The sequence below is a fragment of the Corythoichthys intestinalis genome, chromosome 1, assembly GCF_030265065.1.
Source record: "Corythoichthys intestinalis isolate RoL2023-P3 chromosome 1, ASM3026506v1, whole genome shotgun sequence".
Lineage (NCBI taxonomy): Eukaryota > Metazoa > Chordata > Actinopteri > Syngnathiformes > Syngnathidae > Corythoichthys > Corythoichthys intestinalis.
Window position 1 is genome coordinate 22,470,007 of NC_080395.1, and position 24,994 is coordinate 22,495,000.

Sequence of the window (24,994 nt, forward strand, 5' to 3'; positions counted from 1 at the left end):
ATTGTAGTTTGTTTGCGGCAATGCGTGAGTGGCTCGTTACGCGCATGCGTTAAATCAAGGGTTCAATCCCAGGCTCCGGCCTTCCTGTGTAGAGTTTGCATGTTCTGCCCGTGCCTGCCTGGGTTTTTCCGGGCACTCTGGTTTCCCCACACATCCCAAAAACATGCATGGTAGGCTGATCAAACACTCTAAATTGTTCCCAGGTATGAGTGTGTGCGCAAATGGTTATATGTCTCCTTGTGCCCTGCGACTGGCTGGCAACAGATTCAGGGTGTAGCCCGCATACTGCCCCTAGTTAGCTGGGTTTGGCTCCAGCACCCTCGTGACCCTCGTGTGGATAAGCGGCTCGGAAAATGAATGGGGAAAAAAACAAAAATCAAGAAAATCCTAACCAAGACTGCTCACTGCATCAAATTGAATTATTTTCTATATACATTTATATAAAACAAAATACTGCAATCCTACATAGTTTGCTACTTCGATTTGATTTTTGACCATTGATCTAATGGAGAGGCACTGTATAAGTGACAAGCTCCATCTTTTGTTAAAGCTGAGAAGTGCGAAAGAATGTAGGCGAAACTCAAGTTTCTTGTGTGGGCCATATTTAATGATATTTTCATAATTTGCTGCGGGCCAATTAAAACTGGCCAGTTGGACCATACGCCGTAGTTTGGACACCCTCGGTTTAAATAAAATGTCCCAAATGTGTGTATTCCCACCTTAACTCATTAGCCACCATTGACGGTGATAGATGTCCAAATCATTTGAACTGGCAGAGGCTCCCCCAGTCCAAATCGATTGGACGGCTACTTCAGTCAATAGAAGTGAATAAATTCATGTTAATTTTTTCCATATAGGGAGGGGTGTCATCTGTGGGACATCATGGGCGGGGCTGCTTGCTTGTTTTCTCACATGTATCAGGGGTCTGGATTGCATTTAAAACACATGTTGGTGCTCATGTGTGTGGAGATGAAAATGCTTCTTGATGGATTTAATTTAGAAAAGAAAGGATGGACATTGGATAAAATGCTAGACGAAAAACACTGCTGGCTCCATTGAACAAAAGGAACCTTCAAGAAACTCTTTGAATTTTATGAGCTCTGAATTTGTTGTCTACTTGCTCAAGTGGACACTGCATCAAAGCTTCACAAATAAGACATTCAAGTTTTAAAGCCCCTCCATTTGGCTGGCGGGTGTCTGGGGGCTGCTGTTGTGACAGGTTACGTCGTCTGGCTCACACACAAGCAGCTGCAGAGGGTTGAAAGTTTATACATGAAGGAGGTCAGCTAGTCTGGCAGTCGGAGAGGCGGCCAGCTGTGAAAAGGAAGACAAGTTGAGAGCGAGTGCTTCTTCGAGGGCAGACTGGAGGTGAAGATGAAGAGGGTTTTTTGTGGAACATCCTGCTTGGTGATGCTGCTGGTGGAACTCTTCTGGATTAATGGGACTCTCGGACTGCAAAGAGATGCGGGAAGTAGGGTGAGTTATGTGGAAATTTTTGTCATAAAGTGAAGGAGATTTAGCTGTAAATAAGATCACCACTTTGTGAACAACTGTGTGGGGGAAAAAGTCCAACTGTTCCAATTGTAAGTAATTTTCTTAGGAAAAGCGTTGTCATTTAACTGAAAGACTGGCATTAACGATGACATCCAATCAAGGGCTTAGGTTTGCATAGAGACTGTAGAGACATAATAGTACTACTTTTCAGGATGCTCAAATTTACTTCAGTTATATAGGAAATTTAGATTTGTCTTCCCATATGTTTTGAGGACAGAATAGAACTTACCGTTATTAAGTGAATTATTTTCATTATGTTCAGACTTCCATTTACCACTTTCATTTGCTGAATGTGCTTGTCCATTTTTTCCCTGAAACACACGTTTGATTGGCTGGTGACTGGACCTCTCCAAGCCACACAGACACACACGCACACACAGCCCCGACAGATTCATTTCAATAACATGAATTTTTTTTACGGCCAGCAGCAGCCACTGTAAGTAATGTAGAAAGACATCAATGTTGTTGAGGTGGGGGAAACACCACTAATTTTGCCATTGAAAGTCTGACCTGCATCAGAGTTAGCATGGCATTAAACCAATAACTTGCTAACCTGCAAAACTACTGCGGTCAGGCCAGCCTCCACAAGGAACAACGAAGTCAAGCTACCTGTCCCTCATTTGGATAATTATTTGCATTATGTGCATTACAGTATGGCAACGCGGTGGGTTGAGAGCAGACAGCTATCCAAGACTGGGTCCACTTAGGGAGGACGCTGACATGAACATGAACTGACATGAAAAAAAATGTGAAAAAGTGATTCATTCTTTCATTCATTCATTTTCCATGCACACATCAGAATTTCATGAGAGTACTTTGGTTTAAGTCTTGGGGTAATCTAGTATGCATTTGATGTAGATCGGTTCTTGGATAACTCAGACATTTTTTTCATTAATTTTTCCCAAAACCCTTTTATATTACAATACTTTAGTTTGAGTCTAGGGGTGCTCCAGTGTCCACCCAGAAGTGGGCTCATTCCTGGATAGCGCCCCGTTATTTATTCATAGGACATGCACATCAAAATGTTTCTTTAGTTGTTTTGAAAACAAAGGTTTGAATCAAAAGTTGTATACCCTGAACAATATACAGTGTATCACAAAAGTGAGTACACCCCTTGCATTTCTGCAGATATTTAAGTATATCTTTTCATGGGACAATACTGACAAAATGACACTTTGACGCAATGAAAAGTAGTCTGTGTGCAGCTTATAAAATAGAGTTCATTTATTTTCCCCTCAAAATAACTCAAAATATAGCCATTAATATCTAAACCCCTGGCAACAAAAGTGAGTACACCCCTTAGAAAAAATGTACATCCCTAAATGTCCAAATCGAGTACTGCTTGTCATTTTCCCTCCAAAATGTCATGTGACTCGTTACAGGAGTGCTGTGAGCAGTGCTGCAGAGATTAAAGATGGGGGGGGGTCAGCCTGTTAGTGCTCAGACCATATGCCGCACTCTACATCAGATTGGTTTGCATGGCTGTCACCCCAGGAGGAAGCCTCTTCTGAAGATGGTACACAAGATAACCCGCAAACAGTTTGCTGAAGACATGTCAACAAAACACAGGAATTACTGGAACCATGTCCTATGGTCTGATGAGACGGACGGGCTTTCTTGTGTACCGTCTTCAGAAGAGGCTTCCTCCTGGGGTGACAGCCATGCACACCAATTTGATGCAGAGTGCGGCGTATGCTCTGAGCACTAACAGGCTGACCCCCCACCTCTTCAATCTCTGCAGCAATGCTGACAGCACTCCTGTAACGAATCACATGGCAGTTTGGAGGGAAAACGACAAGCAGTACTCAATTTGGACATTTAGGGATGTACGTTTTTCATAGGGGTATAATCCACTTTTGTTGCCTGGGGTTTAGATAGTAATGGCTATTTTTTTTAGTTATTTTGAGGGGAAAATAAATTAACTCTATTATATAAGCTGCACACAGACTACTTTTCATTGTGTCATTTTGTCAGTGTTGTCCCATGAAAAGATATACTTAAATATCTGCAGAAATGCGAGGGGTGTACTCACTTTTGTGATACACTGTACATGAAAGTTAGTAGAGGTCAATACAGATTTATTTTGCATTGATCATTTAGCCTCGCAGTTAATTCGGTTCATATTCGTGAGAAATGTAGCACTGACGCCCATTCAATAATCGGTTTGGTTTTATTAATAAGAATAGTGCGCAAGGCTAAATACCTTGAACATACAAATAGACTGTTCTTGGAATCCAAGCAGTTAAAAGTCCTGGATCTAGTCAAATTCAAAACGGCCATAATCATGTTTAAGGCACGGAAAAACACATTACCTGGAAAGATACAAGTTTTGTTTTCAAATAGACAAGGAGGGTATAATCTGAGAGGGGAGTTAAACTTCAAAAAGCAATATCACCGTACAACAAAAAAGAGCTTTTGTCCTTCAATTTGTGGTGTGGACTTGTGGAATAAACTTACTGAGGACCTAAAGAAAAGCGCTAGTTTGAGTGTGTTTAAGAGAAAATACAAAGATCTTATTTTCTGTAATTATAGAACTGAATCATAGGATTTATGTTGAGAAAACGTTGAGTGATGCCAACCATTGTTCTTTAGGCATTATTGAACCGTTGTGAATTGTATTTGTTTTGTCTGATTCATGCTGATGATTATGTAGCAGACAAGGGGGCAGGATTCATATACGTTATTTTTTACTTCTTCCTACTCCTTTTTGAGTCTTATGTTTTGTTTGTATTCTTGTATATCCATAATGTGATGCATGTTTTTGAAATAAATGCAATCAATCAATTAATGTCTCGTCCCCAGCAAAAAGTGTACATGCAGGTTTTGCCGTTATATCGTCCCTACCAATGTTGAGACCAAACCTACGCCCTTGCATACATTCCATTTGAACTGGGAGGGCATTGCTGTCAAACCTCCCAGTTCAAATGGATTTGATGCCAATCGCCGTCATTGGCAGTGAATGAGTTCAGTTGAGTGCAGTTGATTGCTATGTCCACAAACTTGATCGTGCAAAGAGAAAGTCAAATATTAAACGAGTGCTGCCACAAATGAATTGATGGTCATTTAATCAGATTTTTTTTGTAATTAGTCAATCGGTTCATATATAAATCATGTTTTTGCTTTAATTGTGCATCGGGAAACTGCGCTTGAAAAGTTGGAGTAACGTGACTATCATTGTTTTCCAAAGGAAAGGCTGACATTTGTAAATATAATTTTGATTAATTACAAAGATAATCAGTCTGCTTTCATCGAGCACTGCAGAAGTCCGACAAAACTTACTGTTAAGAGGCTCAAAGAGGAAGACTTATTTTTTTTTGCTAGAAAAAATGTCACGAACACGATTAATCAGTTATCAAAATTGTTGATTAATTTCACTGTTGTTAATTGTTGCATGGCTCAGTGGTAGAGTAGTCGAGTTAAGCAGGATGCTGAGCCCCACATTGCTCCTGGTGCTGCTTCACCAGTAGGTAGATGAGGATATAGTGTGAAGCGCTTTGATGGCCTTAAAGGTGGAAAGGCGCGAGACAAGTGTAACTCCATTTACCAATCTTGTCAGCCCTAATACAAACAACACCTGAAACACCACCATCTTCTCTCAGGCTGAGCTCATGTAAGATGGACAGATGCAAAATAAAAATTGGTGCTGTGGTATAATGAGTCCACATTTCAAATTTTAGGGGAAATCATGGATATCTTTTGGGTCAAAGAGAACAAGAACCCTCCAGATGTTTATCAGCACAAGGGTACAATTAATTGTATGGCTAGTACTGGGGACTCGACATTAAACAACAACGGGAAAATTTCCTAATTCCAAAGTGTCAACAACATGTAACTTTAATTTCCAAATGCTTGTTAAGTTGTGAAAAGAAGATGTGATGAAACATAATGGTAAATATGGTCCTTTCCCTCCTTTTTGTAATGTGCTGCAAATTCAAAATGATTAAATATTTGGTGTTGGAATTTCAAATACAGTGGGGAAAATAAGTATTTAGTCAACCACTAATTGTGCAAGTTCTCCCACTTGAAAATATTAGAGAGGCCTGTAATTGTCTACATGGGTAAACCTCAACCATGAGAGACAGAATGTGGAGAAGAAAAAAAAAAGAAAATCACATTGTTTGATTTTTAAAGAATGTATTTGCAGATCATGGTGGAAAATAAGTATTTGGTCAATACCAAAAGTTCATCTCAATACTTTGTCATGTACCCTTTCTTGGCAATAACGGAGGCCAAACGTTTTCTGTAACTCTTCACAAGCTTTTCACTCACCGTTGCAGGTATTTTGGCCCAATACTCCATGCAGATCTCCTCGAGCGCAGTGATGTTTTGGGGCTGTCGTTGGGCAACATGGACTTTCAACTCCCTCCACAGATTTTCTATGGGGTTGAGATCTGGAGACTGGCTACGCCACTCCAGGACCTTGAAATGCTTCTTACGAAGCCACTCATTTGTTGCCCTGGCTGTGTGTTTGGGATCATTGTCATGCTGAAAGACCCAGCCACGTCTCATCTTCAATGCCCTTGCTGATGGAAGGAGATTTTCACTCAAAACCTCTCGATACATGGCTCCATTCATTCTTTACTTTACACAGATCAGTCGTCCTGGTCCCTTTGCAGAAAAACAGCCCCAAAGCATGATGCTTCCACCCCCATGCATCACAGTGGGTATGGTTTTCTTCGGATGCAATTCAGTTTTCTTTCTCCTCTAAACACGAGAACCTGTGTTTCTACCAAAAAGTTCTATTTTAGTTTCATCTGACCATAACACATTCTCCCTGTCCTCTTCTGGATCATCCAAATGCTCTCTAGCGAACCGCAGACTGGCCTAGACGTCTACTGGCTTCAGCAGGGGGACACGTCTGGCAGTGCAGGATTTGAGTCCCTAGCGGCGCATTGTGTTACTGATAGTAGCCTTTGTTACTGTGGTCCCAGCTCTCTGTATTTCATTCACTAGGTCCCCCCGTGTGGTTCTGGGATTTTTGCTCACTGTTCTTGTTATCATTTTGACGCCACAGGGTGAGATTTTACATGGAGCCCCAGATCGAGGGAGATTATCAGTGGTCTCGTATGTCTTCCATTTTCTAATAATTGCTCCCACAGTTGATTTCTTTACACCAAGCGTTTTACCTATTGCCGATTCAGTCTTCCCAGCCTGGTGCAGGTCTACAATTTTGTTTCTGGTGTCCTTCGACATCTCTTTGGTCTTGGCCATAGTGGAGTTTGGAGTGTGACTGACTGAGCTTGTGGACAGGTGTCTTTTGTAGGGGTAATGAGTTAAAACAGGTGCCATTAATACAGGTAACGAGTGGAGCCTCGTTAGACCTCGTTAGAAGAAGTTAGACCTCTTTGACAGGCAGAAATCTTGCTTGTTTGTAGGTGACCAAATACTTATTTTCCACTCTAAGTTGGAAATAAATTCTTTAAAAATCAAACAATGTGATTTTCTATTTTTTTTCTTCCACATTCTGTCTCTCTGGTTGAGGTTTAACCGTGTTGACAATTACAGGCCTCTCTAATCTTTTCAAGTAGGAGAACTTGCACAATTGGTGGTTGACTAAATACGTATTTGCCCCACTGTATATTGTGTTTGTCGTACGTTCAAATTAATTGTAGGTTGAATAGGACTCACAAAATTTATTGAAATGGTATTTATTGACAGGCTTGCTACCAATTTTGAGGATTTACTGACAAAGGAGTCTATGACATCAGCGGCACTAACAGTTGTCCTTTCGTCACCTTTTTTTCACACAAACTTCCATCTTCTCTTTGTTGATCTCATTATTTTTCTCTCCCAACCTCATGCTGTTTTACGTCCCCCTTCAAAATCGTCTTCATCCTCTCAGGAGCTGTTTCCCATTAGCTGACATGACTCTTCCGAGCAAAAGTGTGTGTAATCTTTCTTTCTGAACACATCATTGTGGGCAAACCCAGATTTTAGTCGAGAGAATGTTATTTTGTCGTTATGTAAGCAGCACTTGAGAATAAGATGTGTCGACAGATAAATTGTTTCAAATTTGTGTAAGACAAAATGTGTGCATGTCACAACTATCAATAGAGCTTGATAAAATACCAGACATTTAACTCTGATTTGGATGTCAGAACAACATTTTTCAAGCCTTGTTCTATATAGAGTGGGGCAAATAAGTATTTAGTCAACCACCAGTTGTGCAAGTTCTCCTACTTGAAAAGATTAGAGAGGCCTGTAATTGTCATCATGGGTAAAACTTAACCATGAGAGACAGAATGTGGGGAAAAAAACTGAAAATCACATTGTTTGATTTTTAAAGAATTTATTTTCAAATTAGAGTGGAAAATGAGTATTTGGTCAGCTACAAACAACAAGATTTCTGGCTGTCAAAAAGGTCTTACTTCTTCTAACGAGGTCTAACGGGGCTCCACTCGTTACCTGTATTAATGGCACCTGTTTTAACTCATTATCGGTATAAAAGACACCTGTCCACAAGCTCAGTCAGTCACACTCCAAACTCCACTATGGCCAAGACCAAAGAGCCGTCGGAGGACACCAGAGACTAAATTGTAGACCTGCACCAGGCTGGGAAGACTGAATCTGCAATAGGTAAAACGCTTGGTGTATAGAAATCAACTGTGGGAGCAATTATTAGAAAATGGAAGCCATACAAGACCACTGATAATCTCCCTCGATCTTGGGATCTCACCCCGTGGCATCAAACTAATAACAAGAACGGTGAGCAAAGATCACAGAACCACACGGGGGGACTTAGTGAATGACCTACAGAGAGCTGGGACCACAGTAACAAAGGCTAATATCAGTAACACAATGCTCCGCCAGGGACTCAAATCCTGCACTGCCAGACGTGTCCCACTGCTGAAGCCAGTACACATCCAGGCCCGTCTGCGGTTCGCTAAAGAGCATTTGGATGATCCAGAAGAGGACTGGGAGAATGTGTTATGGTCAGAGGAAACCAAAATTGAACTTTTTGGTAGATACACAGGTTCTCGTGTTTGGAGGAGAAGGAATACTGAATTGCATCCGAAGAACACCATACCCACTGTGAAACATGGGGGTGGAAACATCATGCTTTGGGGCTGTTTTTCTGCAAAGGGACCAGAACGACTGATCTGTGTAAAGGAAAGAATGAATGAGGCCATGTATCAAGAGATTTTGAGCGAAAATCTCCTTCCATCAGCAAGGACATTGAAGATGAGACGTGGCTGGGTCTTTCAGTATGACAATGATCCCAAACACACAGCCAGAGCAACAAAGGAATGGCTTCGTAAGAAGCATTTCAAGGTCCTGGATTGGCCTAACGAGTCTCCAGATTCCAACCCCATAGAAAATCTGTGGAGGGAGTTGAAAGTCCGTTGCCCGTTGTCTGTTGCCCAACGACAGCCCCAAAACATCGATGCTCTAGAGGAGATCTGCATGGAGGAATGGGCCAAAATACCAGCAACGGTGTATGAAAAGCTTGTGAAGAGTTACAGAAAATGTTTGGCCTCCATTATTGCCAACAAAGGGTACATAATAAAGTATTGAGATGAACTTTTGGTATTGACCAAATACTTATTCTCCACCATGATTTGCAAATGAATTCTTTAAAAATCAAACAATGTGATTTTCTGGTTTTTTTTGTTTTTTTTCCACATTCTGTCTCTCATGGTTGAGGTTAACCCATGTTGACAATTACAGGCCTCTCTAATATTTTCAAGTGGGAGAACTTGCACAATTAGTGGTTGACTAAATGCCCCACTGTATGCTCAAAATCTGACTGTAAGTGGTGATCACAGGTGATGAAGCAGTGGGAGAGGAAAGTGCGTTCGGCCTCCAGCCTTGACGAACTCCTTCGACTCGCAGACTTCCCTGACTGGAAGTTGTGGAAGTGTCGCATGAGGTTACAGCAGTCAGATTCTCTTTTCTCGCCACCTTCAGCCGGCTCACACCGATCGACGCGCTACGCCGCAGAGTCTTTCAGCCTGGAGATACTTAAAGGTAGGATCAACAGTTGGGTTATTAAAGTTAATGGTAAAAATGTGTGTATTAAACTGGTAGACTTTAGTTTTCAAAAGGTTGGTGACCATCCTCATCCATATGCTGCATCATAGTCATTCATATGTCCCAAGTCAACCCACTGGTGCGTTCACAGCTTGTCTGAAAGCACAAAAGAACTTCACTTTAAAACCCAAGTCGCTACAATTTTGACGAAAAAAATCTAGCACACTTTAACTTGACATCTTAGGTCACAGCAGGAGTCCTCTTAAAATGCTTGATATTGGAGCAAACAGTTGTCAGGGCTAGCCCCCATGTAGCAACTTTGCATACTGTGGATATCCGTTCTTTTTAAATCTGTCAAATCACACATGGTTAGCTATAACTAGCATCGGACGGAGCTTTATTACACTATTAAAAGCCCCATAGTGCCTAACGAACTTGGCTAGCACACTGATACATAGCAGATTTGTCGTAGCAAACTGGTTATGTCCTTTTTATTAAAAACCGTCCAAAGTCGCATAATCTTAAATCGGTCTTCAGTAGTGACACCAAGTGTCTTCTTTTGATAAACCTCTTTTTCATAAACCTCGCCTGCCCATAAACTTACCCTCTGAAATGCTATGACTAGAAAACAAAGCAAAGGGTACATTGAGCTTGCACTGTGACACTAAAAAACTTCAGTGTTGTTGGATAATGGAACACTTGCGCTAAGTACCGTATTTTTCGGACTACACGTCGCACCTGAGTATAAGTCTCACCAGCCAAAAAATGCGCAATGAAGAGAAATAAAAAATATATAAGTCACACCAGACCATAAGTTGCATTTTTGGGGGAAAATTTATTTGATAGAATCCAGCACCAAGAACAGACATGTCATCTTGAAAGGCAATTTAAAATACAATAGAGAACAACAGCCTGAATAGGTGTACGGTATGCTAACATTACATGACACTAGAAATTAGATCGGGCCTAAAATATCCAGCCTGGCCCACGTGTATTAAAGCCTGACGCGGCCCAAGCCCGATCAATTAACTTGATTTGCTTGCCCGAGTGCGAAAAACCCCAAAATTTTATGTTTTATATGTAGGCACGAGCCCGAAAAAATAAAAATTTATGTTTTATTTGTGGGGACTCAGGAGAAGGAGGAAATGCATGGATGCGATGCGTGGTTGCGTTTTGTGTGATCACGTTTGTGACGATGCCGGTGCATATATGCATAATGATAACAAATTAAAGCCTGTCTTTTGTAACGAATTCTCCCAATTAAACCAAACTGTAAGATGGATATTCAATAAACATTTATATCTTTTCTATTTGCGTGTCTCTTCTAACAGGCGGATAGTGGATTTGACATTTATTTTAATCTCCTCGAGTTGGCAGAAAAAACACGCAAGTTTTCTCAATGTTTAAATAGTCTACAGATTTTTATGATCAGTATGAATGCATTTACACAACAAAATAACGCTGGAAAGGTTTGTTATTTATATTTCTCGTATGAGACCAAAGCGCCACATTCGTTTACATTCAGCGGAGCCGACACAGGTTTCCATATAGCATCTTCAACAATCAATTTGTATCCTTTCCATATTCCACTCCTACCGCAGTTGTTTGCTTTGCAATTCTCCTGTCATTAGTTTGTTTTTCACTCCTATAGCTGCTCCATATCGAAAAGGAAATACCAGGATGCTCGCAGAAGGCGCCAGGGCTCGGGAGGGGAAGATTGAAAAGAGAGCCACTGTGTTCATGTGCGCAGCCATGCATAGCACCTTCTCTGTTTTATCCAAATTACTTATTTAACATCCATACATCGTTTTAGTATGAATATATGAATATATATATATATATATATATATATATATATATATATATATATATATATATATATATGTGTGTATATGTATATATTATTATTATTTTTTTTTTTTTAATTAGCGAGAGAGAAGTCAGCCTGACCCGAGTAAATAATCACACATAAGTCATAACATAACACAACAATAATAACATTGAAAAAATAGCATAAGACATAAGCCAGAGTATAAGACGCACCCTCTGTTATGAAACTATGAAAAAAAAAACTGCGACTTATATTCCGAAAAATACGGTAGGTTTGTCAACATGGGTAAACCTCAACCATGAGAGACAGAATGTGGAAAAAAAAAACGAAAATCACATTGTTTAATTTTCAAAGAATTTATCTCCAAATTAGAGTAGAAAATAAGTATTTGGTCACCTACAAACTAGCAAAATTTCTGGCTGTCAAAGAGGTCTAACTTCTTCTAACGAGGTCTAACGAGGCTCCACTCGTTACCTGTATTAATGGCACCTGTTTTAGCTAATTATCGGTATAAAAGACAGCTGTCCACAATCTCAGTCAGTCACACTCCAAAATCCACTATGGTAAAGACCAAAGAGCTGTCAAAGGACACCAGAGACAAAATTGTAGACCTGCACCAGGCTGGGAAGACTGAATCTGCAATAGGTAAAACGCTTGGTGTAAAGAAATCAACTTTGGTAGCAATTATTAGAAAATGGAAGACATACAAGGCCACTGATAATCTCCCTCCATCTGGGGCTCCATGCAAGATCTCACCCTGTGGCGTCAAAATAATAACAAGAACGGTGAGCAAAAATCCCAGAACGACACGGGGGGACCTAGTGAATGACCTACAGAGAGCTGGGACCACAGTAACAAATGCTACTATCAGTAACACAATGCGCCACCAGTGACACAAATCCTGCACTGCCAGACGTGTCCCCCTGCTGAAGCCAGTACACGTCCAGGCTCGTCGGCGGTTCGCATTTGGAGAGCATTTGGATGATCCAGAAGAGGACTGGGAGAATGAGTTCTGGTCAGATGAAACCAAAATAGAACTTTTTGGTAGAGGCACAGGTTCTCGTGTTTGGAGGAGAAAGAATACTGAATTGCATCCGAAGAACACCATACCCAATGTGAAGCATGGGGGTGGAAACATCATGCTTTGGGGCTGTTTTTCTGCAAAGGGACCAGGACGACTGATCTGTGGAAAGGAAAGAATGAATGGGGCCATGCATCGAGAGATTTGAGTGAAAATCTCCTTCCATCAGTAAGGGCGTTGAAGATGAGACGTGGCTGGGTCTTTCAGCATGACAATGATCCCAAACACACAGCCAGGGCAACAAAGGAGTGGTTTCGTAAGAAGCATTTCAAGGTCCTAGAGTGGCCTAGCCAGTCTCCAGATCTCAACCCCATAGAAAATCTGTGGAGGGAATTGAAAGTCCGTGTTGCCCAACGACAGCCCCAAAACATCGCTGCTCTAGAGGAGATCTGAATGGAGGTATGGGCCAAAATACCAGCAAAAGTGTGTGAAAAGCTTGTGAAGAGTTACAGAAAACGTTAGGCCTCCGTTATTGCCAACAAAGGGTACATCACAAAGTATTGAGATGAACTTTTGGTATTGACCAAATACTTATTTTCCACCATGATGTGCAAATAAATTCTTTAAAAATCAAACAATGTGATTTTCTGTTTTTTTTCCCCACATTCTGTCTCTCATGGAGGTTGAGGTTTACCCATGTTGACAATTACAGGTCTCGCTAATATTTTCAAGTGGGAGAACTTGCACAATTAGTGGTTGACTAAGTACTATTTGCCCCACTGTAGATGTTCTGAACATTCCAAAAACCAACACTTCATTATGATGCTTCTGGCCTTTAAGGAAAATGGATTAATAAACTTGCAATTCTCCAAAGAAGCATGATGCTATTGCTAGTTAGCACGTAATAAATATAGGCCTACAACAAGAGGAAAAAACATGGCATTTATTTGTCTGAAAAATAGGTAACTCTCGCATGACAAATGTTCACGCACAATAAAAAACAAATAAGATACACACTTCAAAAAATTTATTTTCCTCACAAAGTTGTGTCTTACTTGCAGCCGTAGATGAGGAATGGCAACGGACACAGTGCATGCCAAGAGAGACGTGTGTGGATGTGGCCAAGGAGCTGGGCACTGACCCATCCATGTTCTTCAAGCCACCTTGTGTGTCCGTTCATAGGTTGGTTTAAGTTACGGTTACAACTGCATCTATGTTGTTTACTTTGTTCATTTGTATATGATGGGAAACTCTCAGTCAAAGCATGTACTTAAAGTGATAATATCCTTGATATCCAGTTTTATTCTTCACTATTCACGACTCAGTACATAACTGGACAAATGTAATTCCATTCCAGTGATGTGATTTTATTATCCTGCTGATAGATGTAGCGGCTGCTGCAATCAAGAAGGTGTGACATGTAGAAACACAAGTACAGTGCTGGTCAATAAAACTGTAAGTGTACTTTTCAATGACATCATACAACTCATCTTGAGCAGACTTAACTTTCTGTTTGCGCGCATTGCAGGTCCTTAGCGTGATTCCTTTTAATTTTGTCCCAGAGCCCGTGCTGATAAAAGTAGCAAATCATACAGAATGCAGATGCATGGAGCCGGCCATTATTCGACGTAATGCTCAGCCTCAGAGGAGCAGTGGGTGAGTCGAAAACCTGTCACTCCATTCTCAAACTGTAGTTGCTGTTCTGTATTCACCTTTTTTTTTTTTTTTTTCCAGTTGTTCTTTGATCGGACAGCTTTCAGAGGCAGGAAATTCCAGGAGACTTTGTGTCAGTGGATGGATTTGGGATTGTGCAAGTGACAGATGCATACCGTACCCCTCCAGTAGTCGACCAGGTGACGTTTTAGTTTGTGTGCTTGTATGTCCACCTAGGGCTGGACGACTGTTTCCTTATGATCAGTGATCTTAAAAAAAAAAAAAACACTTCACTCAGGTGATCAGACGTGAAATATTTAATTCATCAAATGTGGCGAAAGTTTAGTCTGACTGCTGTTTTGCAGATAGCAAACTGTCCCTCAAAGGGGCCAATATTGAGGTAAAGTATAAAACTAAATACACATAAAGAAAATTCATTCCAATATAAAATACACTTTGGGGGATTTAGATACCATTGATGGGCTATCAAAACAATGCAACTCCGAGAACAATTTTCATGAACAAGTTAAAGCAACTAAGCTTTATCGTCTGTTACTACTATTCGCTTCTGCAAATGTCAATGTATACTTCACTGCGTAGTGCCACACTGCTTCCTACAGTGAGGGCTGTTCTTATTAGTTCTTTTATATTTTTGATTTGTTGACAGAATTTCTTAAGTGGTTCTATTATTTCTGTGTAATTGCTATATTAGTAACATACACTGCTGGCCAAAAGCATTGGCACCCCTGCAATTCTGTCAGATAATGCTCAATTTGTCCCAGAAAATGATTGCAATTACGAATGCTTTGGTAGTAATATCTTCATTTATTATGCTTGCAATGAAAAAAAAAAAAAACACAAAAGAGAATGAAATTTTTTTTTTAAATCATCATCATTTTACACAGAACTCCAAAAATTGGCCGGACAAAAGTATTGGCACCCTTATCCTAATACTTGATATCACAACCTCTAGTCTAGACAAAATAACTGCGAACAACCACTTCCAGTATCCATCAATGAGTTTCTTACAATGCTCTGCTGGAATTTTAGACTATTCTTCTTTAGCCAACTGCTCCAGGTCTCTTGAGATTTGAAGGGTGCCTTCTCCAAACTGCTATTTTCAGATCTCTCCACAGGTGTTCTATGGGATTCTGATCTGGACTCATTGCTGGCCACTTTAGAAGTTTCCAGTGCTTTCTCTCAAACCATTTTCTAGGAAGGAGGGAGACCAAGCTTTCGCACACTGGGCCCTGCATTATGTTGCAAAATTTGTTGGTAGTCTTCAGACTTCATAATGCCATGCACACAGTCAAGCAGTCCAGTGCCAGAGGTAGCAAAGCAACCCCAAAACATCAGAGAACCGCCGCCATGTTTGACTGTGGGACCGTGTTCTTTTCTTTGAAAGGCTCCTTTTTTTCCCCGTAAACTGTTTGTTGATGCCTTTTCCCAAAAAACTCTACTTTTGTCTCATCTGACCGGAGAACATTCTTCCAAAACGTTTTATGCTTTCTTGGGTAAGTTTTGGCAAACTCCAGCCTGGCTTTTTTATTTCTCTGGGTCAGAAGTGGGTCGTCCTGGGTATCCTACCATAGAGTCCCTTTTCATTCAGACACCGACGGATAGTACGAGTTGACACTGTTGTACCCTCGGACTGCAGGACAGCTGGAACTTGTTTGGATGTTAGTCGAGGTTCTTTATCCACCATCCGCACAATCTTTTGTTGAAATCTCTCATCACTTTTTCCTTTCTGTCCAAATCTTGGGAGGTTAGTCACAGTGCCATGAGCTTTACACTTGTTGATGACACTGCGCACGGTAGACACAGGAACATTCAGGTCTTTGGAGATGGACTTGTAGCCTTGATATTGCCCATACTTCCTCACAATTTTGCTTCTCAAGTCCTCAGACAGTTCTTTGGTCTTCTTTCATTTCTCCGTGCTCCATGGGGTACACACAAGGACACAGGATAGAGGTTAAGTTAACTTTAATCCATTTTAACTAACTGCATGTGTGATTTAGTTATTGCCACCACCTGTTATGTGCCACAGGTAAGTAACAGGTGCTGTTAATTACACAAATTAGAGAAGCATCACGTGATTTTTCAAAGGGTGCCAATACTTTTGTCAGTCTTATTTTTTGGAGTTTTATGTAAAATAATAATGATGTAAAAAAAAATTGCATTCTCTTTTGTGTTTTTTCATTGCAAGCAAAATAAATGAAGATATTACTACCCAACCATTACTAATTGCAAGCATTTTCTGGGAGAAAATGATCATTATCTGACAGAATTGCAGGGGTGCCAAAACTTTTGGCTAGCAATGTATGTAAAAATGTTAGGCTTTCTGTTTAAAAACTGACCGTGAGAAATGTTGTTTGAAGATACATGTTGGAGTACTGAGTGTTACTAATTTAAAATTAGTATTTACTTCATATGTTAATAAAAACTTCAAATACTGTAGTTTCTCAAGTTTTCAGTACAGTTTAAAACTATCAGCTAAAATGAGTTTTAAAAAAACAAAGTTTTTAAAACATCATGAAAATAATTGACAGTGGTGGATATGAAAATTAAAAACATGGTCTTTTTTTTGGACAGATTGTTCAGCAATATTTCAATCAATGACGATTTCAACATAATCCCTTTTCAGAGTTTCCTCTGTCTTCATGGATGCCCGACTGCGAAATCGATGTGGATCGTTGCGACTGCATTCCAAGAGTTGAGCCAACTGCCCAACTTAGGTCGGTCCATCGCTGTCACCTAAACAGCTCCATTTGTTCTCACAGACGGCAACATTTTGACCCGTCCTCCTGCAGGTATTGGACACACAGGACCTCAACCTGCTTGATTGAATCTAAATGCGGGTGGTTTTTTTTCTCTCTTTATGTCAGATGCAAGTGGCCCAAGTAGCAGTCCAATCTTGTTGGAAATGGAGAATTAGCAGCAAATAATTTATTTACAACACTATTTATGCAAATCACATGAACTAATGGAGATGATAGCCACAAGACCATGTTAAGTAAATTTTTTAACAGGTTGATTTTATGTTTGAATCATGTGTGATTTTTTTGTGCACTGACTATTTGGATTATAAAAAGATTATTTTTTCATAAATTAGACTCGTGAAAGCATGGATTCTTTTTCACCAATTTATTTCAAGATGCATTAAAAAATAAATAAAATAAAATAAAATTTCAAAAATACTCACAGGCTGACACGGTAATAGACGTCCAGTCTTTTGAACTACCATGGCTGACCGCCGCTATTTGCTCCAGCCCAGCCAAAATTGATCGGACGTCCATTGCCGTCGACAGCAACAAATAAGTTAATTAATAAAACTGTTACATCCTCAAAAACCAAACAAGACACACTCCCACACACAAACAACTGCACGTTGATAATCATCACAGGACAATGCTGTTTTTGTTACGGAGTTATATACATGGGTGAAAGTGGCTAGAATTTGTCTCTCTCCGACGTGAAGGTTGCCATGGAGCCAGAAATTTTGTCTATTTATTTATTTTCATTATTGGGGGGGGGTCAAACCTCCTAAAACTACGGAAATGCAAAGACAACTGTTTTGGCACATGTATTTCTATAACACATACAAAAACTGATTTTCGTTCAAAATTGTCATTTTTTCAATGATTTGCAAAATAAAAGTTAACAAAAACAGCAATAACCCCAAACTCCATCTCCTAATATTTATTTTCCCTCATTTCCTCAAATATTGAATGCCAAATCTCAATTTTAACTACTTAAGAACATACATAGGATGTATATTAAAATTGAAGTTAATGTAAACATTTACTTTTGCTTTCTTTTTTTTTTTTTAATTATAAAGATATAACTAACATACTGTACATTCAGAAAAATAAGTACAAATGACTTATAGTAGGCAGAGCGAAATGGAATATATTTTGAAGATCGCGCAAACATTGACTTTTTTAAATCATATGGAAATTAATAAGTAGCCTAACAAAAATGAAGAAATATAGGTAGGGCTGTCAAACGATTAAAATTTGTAATCAAATTAATTACAGCTTAAAAATTAATTAATCGTAATTAATCGCAATTCAAACCATCTATAAAATATGCCATATTTTTCTGTAAATTATTGTTGGAATGAAAAGATAAGACACAAGACGGATATATACATTCAACACACAGTACATAAGTACTGTATTTGTTTATTATAACAATAAATCAACAAGATGGCATTAACATTATTAACATTCTCTTAAAGTGATCCATGGATAGAAAAACTTGTAGTTCTTAAAAGATAAATGTTAGTACAAGTTATAGAAATTTTACAGCGGGGAGAACAAGTACAGTGGTACCTCTACATACGAATTTAATTCGTTCCAGGACCTTGTTTGTAAGTCGAAATGGTCGTATGTCGAGCAGGATTTTCCCATAGGAATACATTATAATTCCATTAATTCGTTCCAAAGCCTAAAAACATACACTAAATTCTTAATAAATACTGCTGGCACTGTTACAAATGGCAATTAAACATAGAAAAACAAATAAGTTATAAATAAATAATTCAGAATAATATAATAAGAAGAAGAATAATTAATAATTATTCCTGTAAATAATGTAACGAATCGGATTCTAATATGGCGGACACTTTTTACTGTCCCTGAACGCACCGCGAAGGTGACGTCTCAGTGAGATAGGTCGGTGCGGTAGAGATAATACTTTCGTTTTCTTGAGAGCAGTCAACTGCTTAAGACAATGGGCGTTTTGTGTTGGATAAGTTCTTAAATAAATGATAAAAACGAGACGAAGCTGGCGATTTCCTTGGCAATGTTACCACAATAATAATTGTCACCTTAACTTATAAATAGTGGCGAACGGTGGTCGGAAGAGGACCATGGAGCTGTATTGTTGAGCCAGTTCAGGGACGCGCACCCCAAGCTCATATTTTTCTGTAACTTGCATCTTCATTTCAAAGGTAAGCATCACTTTTTTCCTTGTTTCTCCAACTGTATCAACTTTTTTTGAAAACTGTGTTGATTTCTCACACAAGAAAATCCACCGTGCGTTCGTTTGCAGTGCTGTCATGTCGTCGTATTTCGAGCAACTCGTCGGAAGTAGAAACAAACGGCGGCTCAAATTTTACGTCGGATGTCGAAAAGATCGTGTGTCGAAGTGATCGTATGTAGAGGTACCACTGTATTTGATACACTGCCGATTTTGCTGGTTTTCCCACTTGCAAGCCATGTAGAGGTCTGTAATCTGTATCATAAGTCCTCTTCAACTGTGAAGGACGGAATCTAATACAGAAAAACAGAAAATCACATTGTATAATTTTTAAATAATAAATTTGTATTTAACTGCATGAAATAAGTATTTGATACATTACCAACTAGTAAATATTTCGGCTCTTAGTTCTTTTTTAAGAACCCCTCCTGTTCTCCACTCATTACCGGAAGTAACTGCACCTGTTTGAACTTGTTACCTGTATAAAAGACACCTGTTCACATGCTCAAACAAACAAACTCCAACCTCTCCACAATGCCCAAGACCAAAGAGCTGTGTAAGGACATCAGGGATAAAATAATAGACCTGCACAAGGCTGGGATGGGCTACAGGAAAATAAGCAAGCAGCTTGGTGAGAAGGTAACAACTGTTGGAGCGATTATTAGAAAAATGAAGAACTTCAAGTTTACGGTCAGTCTGCCTCGTTCTAGGGCTCCATGCAAGATCTCGCCTCGTGGGGCATCACTGATCATGAGGAAGGTGAGGGATCAGCCCAGAACTACTCGGCAGGACCTGGTCAATGACCTGAAGAGAACTGGAACCACATTCTCGAAGAAAACCATCGGAAACACATTACGCCGTCATGGATTAAAATGCTACAGCGCACGCAAGGTCCCGCTGCTGAAGCCAGTGCATGTCCAGACACGTCTGAAGTTTGCCACTGACCATCTGGATGATCCAGAGGAGCAATGGGAGAAGGTCATGTGGTCGGATGAGAGCAAAATTGAACTTTTTGGTCTAAACTCGGCTCGTTGTGTTTGGAGGAAAAAGAAGGATGAGTACAACCCCAAGAACACCATCCCAACCGTGAAACATGGAGAAGGAAACATCATTTTTTGGGGCTGCTTCTCTGCCAAGGGTACAGGACGATTGCACCGTATTGAGGGGAGGATGGGTGGGGCTATGTATCGCCAGATCTTGGCTGACAACCTCCTTCCTTCAGTGAGAGCCCTGAAGATGGGTCGTGGCTGGGTCTTCCAGCATGACAACGACCCAAAGCACACAGCCAAGGCAACTAAAGAGTGGCTCCGTAAGAAGCATCTCAAGGTCCTGGAGTGGCCTAGCCAGTCACCAGATCTGAACCCGATAGAAAATCTATGGAGGGAGCTGAAAGTCTGTGTTGCCCGGCAGCAGCCCCGAAACCTGAAGGCTCTGGAGAAGAACTGCATGGAGGAGTGGGCCAAAATCCCTGCTGCAGTGTGTGCAAACCTTGTCAAGGACTACAGGAAACGTTTGGTATCTGTAATAGCAAACAAAGGTTTCTGTACCAAATATTAAGTTCGATTTTTGTGATGTATCAAATACTTATTTAATGCAATTAAATGCAAATTTATTATTTAAAAATTATACAACGTGATTTTCTGTTTTTTTGTATTAGATTCCATCCCTCACAGTTGAAGAGAACTTATGATACAAATTACAGACCTCTACATGCTTTGCGAGTGGGAAAACCAGCAAACTCGGCAGTGTATCAAATACTTGTTCTCCCCACTGTATATTAAAACCCCTCTTAATGTTTTCGTTTTATTAAAATTTGTAAAATTTTCAATCAAAAAATAAACTAGTAGCTCGCCATTGTTGATGTCATTACACCATGGTCACTCCCCAAACCCATAAAATCATTTGGACCCGAGCGCCAGCAGAGGGCGCCAAAAAGCAGGTAACAAGTAACAAGAGGACGTTACACTGCTGTCATTTTAATCTGAGCGGGGCATCTGCGTTAATTGCGTCAAATATTTTAACGTGATGAATTTTAAAAAATTAATTACCGCCCGTTAACGCAATAATTTTGACAACCCTAAATTTAAGTCCAAAGTGCACATTGAGAGCTAAGATGTTCTGAACCTCCCAATCAGAGCAAATAAAACTAAATATGATAAATAAACCTCCTCAACTCTTTCCTTGCTCTTAAAGATTTGATCCATTTTCTGTTGCATTGCCCTTTTTTTGTCGTATCAATTCAACAAACTATACTTTTTTTTTTTTTTTTTTTTGCTGTTCCAGAAAACATGCACATTTGAACCAATCAGAGCTAACTATCTCTGCCGATCACATGTCAGTATGTCAGCCAATTGAACGGATAAATGAGTCCAGGCGCATTGATGTGACTCGTCATCGTCAGACTCGGATAAGTGCAGCAGCTGGGGAAACCTCCATGCCGTCCGTGGATTTTTTTTTTTTTTTTTTTTACATAGCATTGTGACATTTGCAGTCATATTTTTGGAATCAAAGCACCGTGTACCGGAACAGCATTCCGGTCCTGAATCTTATACCGGAACTGCGTTCCTGACCGTTCTGGCCCACTTTCACCCCTGGTTATATAGCGACATTGTTTTTAATTAGTCATATGGCCCGGCCTTCATGTTCACACGGAGTGGCGTGTGGTTCGGACTGAAGTCATACGTATGTCAGGATCCAGACTCTTGGTGACTTGGATGGGCTCCCAAAAGCCACAAAAGAGGTGCTCCTTGAACTGCTTCTGGAAGGTTTTGCTGAGCAGGTAAAGCGCAAAAGGGTTCAGGCAGGAGTTTGTGAAGGCCAAGATTCGGGCAACAACGCTGCACAGGAAGTGGGTCAGCGATGTGTCCACCTTGTAGAGAAATTGATGCATTGAGAAAGCTTGCATGAGACAAAGATTGTCAAGCCATTTTCATTTTGATTTCAAAATCGATAAACCATCGTAAAAGCAGATGAAAAAAACACAAATGTTTTATTCTAACATACTGAACAGACAGTAGAAATATTAAGCTAGTTTAGTTAGCTAGTTCGAGCTAGCATAGCTAACTAACATTGCTGTGTCATTATAGTAAATGTTTTCATTAAATTTGGAAAAAAAAAATTTAAATAAATTGTATTACGGTAAAAGACAATGTTTTATAGAGGATTTTATTTCATTTAAGCACTCTTTTCCCTCCAGAATCCTTCGTTTTGTGTTAAATTCGTGTGAGTTATATTTCGTACAAAAATGGCCGCTTCTGGTATATTCCCTTCAAAATAAAAGCTGCAGTGCTTAAAACAGGATGTAAAGTTACACGTGATGACGCAATATTGAAATGGCTACTTTTGACACTTTCATTGCCATTGACTATGATAGACGTCCAATCATGTGGCTCTTTCCATTGTACTTCTGTGAATTTGAATGAGTTTATCACTATTAGACATTCAACGTTTGAACTGGGAGGACTGCAGCATAGACTTCATAATGGTATTGACGGGACATGGGGCGCAGGGCCAATTAATAGGGGGCCTATCTCCGTCAAATCTGACTGAGTGGAAACACAGATAAAGACTTTTTTACGTTGAAAATTCTTATAAATAAATGTTTAAATCCCTGAATTCTTTATAGATATGGACATAAAACAGTCTCGATTCTTGGTCAAAAGCAAAAAAAAACAAAACATGCAGGTAGAATTTATTTTAAGTAAATGTCGAATGTGCTGCTCGTCTTCAAATCACACTGTGGCTCCACATTACCACAACAAAGAGCTTTTTACGTTTAAATTCTTGTGAATAAATGCTTAAATCCCTTAATTCTTTACAGATATGGACGTAAAACAGTCTAGATTCTTGGTTAAAAGCAAAACAAAAAACAAAAAAAAACGTGCAGGTAGAATTTATTTTATTTAAATATGTCGAATGTGCTGCTTGTCTTCAAGTCACACTGTGGCGCCGCCTTACCACAACAAAGAGCTTTTTACGTTTTAATTCTTGTGAATAAATGCTTAAATCCCAGAATTCTTTATAGATATGGACGTAAAACAGTCTCATTTATTGGCTAAAAGCAAAAAAAACATGCAAGTAGAATTTATTTTACGTAAATATGTCGAAGGACGATGCTAGTCCGTAGCAGTTAATTTCTCCCATTGATTTTTTTCATAACGTTTCAAAATGCATGCAAGGTACGAAAAATATAATTACCTTGAATCCTTGGACAAATCACTTGAGACAATTCTTCCTTTTGGTATGCGGTACAGCTCTTTTACTTTTTCAACGAAATCCGGCGTTCCATAAGCTGCGTGCGTGTTTGTGAAAAGCTCCACATGATGTGGGCGGCCCCCTAATTGAAGGTCTATGGCTGCAGAGAATTCCGCTGCCAACCCTCCCACTACAGCAAATGAGTGTTTGTTCATTTGCTGCAGCCCTCCCAATTCAAATGGAATGACCGTCTATCGCTGTCAATGGCAGCCAGTAATTTAAAAGGAGAGACAACATCTTTATCAAGTCTGTTCTAGTGGAAAGAATATTATTTAAAAAGAAATAAACAAAAAAAATCTCACCGAATTTCCTTTTTCAGTTGTATAACGGTGAAAAAAATGTAACTAAAACCCAGTATTTCCAGGAAGTGGCAAGCGGACATGGGGGCGGCCATTTAATCAAAGCGGTCTTATTCTAACCAATCAAATTTGAGTATCCCAAATTCTTCCTCGTGATGTCATTAATACCCTTTTTCACATTCACCTATGCGTGTCTGTTACTATGTATGTGCATGAGTAAAACTGACATCACAAAATGTTATTTGTTTTTTTTTTTGTTTAAACATTTTATCTCCATTATCAGATCTTTAAAAATAATTCAATATTTACATACTAAAATACTTTGAGCAACTGTCTTTTATATGAATGTAATCTATACCAGATGTCTAGTATAAATTTCTGTACATGGCTCACTTTAACTTTAATCTGAAATATGAGCAAATTGATCATGTCTATCTCATCTAATATGAAATGTATAACACATGGTATTCTGCTGCCTACCTCTGAGTAGTGATAGGAGCGGTACAGGAAGATAACGTGATTGGGCAGCCAGCATACGGCAAAGAGGGCGACAAAAACTAACACAGTTTTGGCCAAACGCTGTCTTGACTCCACCTGGAGAATGTTTGGAAGGGAAAATAAATTCAGAGCACTAAATTTGTGTCAGTGCCATTGACGGTGATAGACATCCAATCCATTTGGATGGATTGGATATCTATCACTGTCAAATGAACCTAAATCTAAAACTTCCCTGCTGTTTTGCATGAATTTCCCCCTCCACAGGCAATTTAGACACACTCTTCGTCAGGCTTGCAGCGATAAAGGCGTAGTACGCGGAGATGACCAAAAGTGGGATGATGTAGAAAACTAGGAAGGAGATGGTAGAGTGGATTTTAGGGTGAAGCTCTCCAGCGTGGGGATAAGGAGCACAGGTGACAAAGCTTTCATTGGCTGAAGGTACGCTGAAGACGCGAAGGTCAGAAAAGACAGCCTCAGGAATCGCCAGGACGAGAGACAAGATCCAGATAAGTGCTGCATACAAGATATTTTTGGTGGTAGAACTTGCTGTCTGGAAGTCCAACGGCCTCACAATAGCTTTATACCTGTCATGAATATAGACATTTACATACCCAGATGGTAAACTATGATATTTGCCAATAATACAAAGTCTGCCCCGATTTGATCTTGATCTACGGATTGTTCGTTGCGTACCTGTCTTTGGAGAGTGCTGTGAGCGTGAACACTGACACGCCAACCGATGTGAGCTGAATGAAGGCAATGACTTTGCAGCCCACTCTGCCGAAAGCCCACTCGCTGGTCAGGTATCGACTGGCGTCAACCGGGGCACAGGTCACTAGCAGCAAGACATCCCCGAGCGCCAGACTGCACAAGAAGACATTGTGGATTTTACGAAGGGACTTGGGGGAGCAGAGCGTCTTGATGAGGGTA

General features: G+C 39.9%; 2 protein-coding genes across 2 annotated transcripts in view; one reads left to right on the forward strand and one right to left on the reverse strand.

Annotated features, from left to right (window-relative positions):
• Window positions 1-40: 40 nt before the first annotated feature.
• Window positions 41-17,071, forward strand: vegfd (vascular endothelial growth factor D). The gene is made up of 8 exons (XM_057844583.1): window positions 41-1,476; window positions 9,321-9,522; window positions 13,439-13,559; window positions 13,763-13,832; window positions 13,906-14,033; window positions 14,112-14,230; window positions 16,675-16,840; window positions 16,916-17,071. Exons 1-8 carry the CDS (start codon window positions 1,375-1,377, stop codon window positions 16,932-16,934), a joined length of 927 nt encoding a protein of 308 aa, XP_057700566.1. The 5' UTR covers window positions 41-1,374; the 3' UTR covers window positions 16,935-17,071.
• A 3,702-nt stretch (window positions 17,072-20,773) lies between these two features.
• The window catches only part of grpr (gastrin-releasing peptide receptor), a 4,295-nt gene continuing 74 nt past the window's right edge, over window positions 20,774-24,994 (reverse strand). Inside the window, exons 1-4 of the mRNA XM_057847178.1 lie at window positions 24,758-24,994; window positions 24,300-24,648; window positions 24,047-24,163; window positions 20,774-21,882 (exon numbers count right to left, since the gene is read on the reverse strand). The exon at window positions 24,758-24,994 is cut by the window's right edge and continues 74 nt beyond it. Coding sequence (XP_057703161.1) covers window positions 21,658-21,882; window positions 24,047-24,163; window positions 24,300-24,648; window positions 24,758-24,994 — 928 coding nt within the window. The 3' untranslated portion in view covers window positions 20,774-21,657. The remainder of the gene's footprint in view (window positions 21,883-24,046; window positions 24,164-24,299; window positions 24,649-24,757) is intronic.

Excerpts from the sequence above, each read along its gene's own strand:
- vegfd (XM_057844583.1), top strand. The coding sequence starts at position 1,375 with ATGAAGAGGGTTTTTTGTGGAACATCCTGCTTGGTGATGCTGCTGGTG. Across the intron at positions 9,523-13,438 it reads CAGCCTGGAGATACTTAAAG|CCGTAGATGAGGAATGGCAA; the intron begins GTAGGATCAACA and ends TCTTACTTGCAG. Across the intron at positions 14,034-14,111 it reads CAGCCTCAGAGGAGCAGTGG|TTGTTCTTTGATCGGACAGC; the intron begins GTGAGTCGAAAA and ends TTTTTTTTCCAG.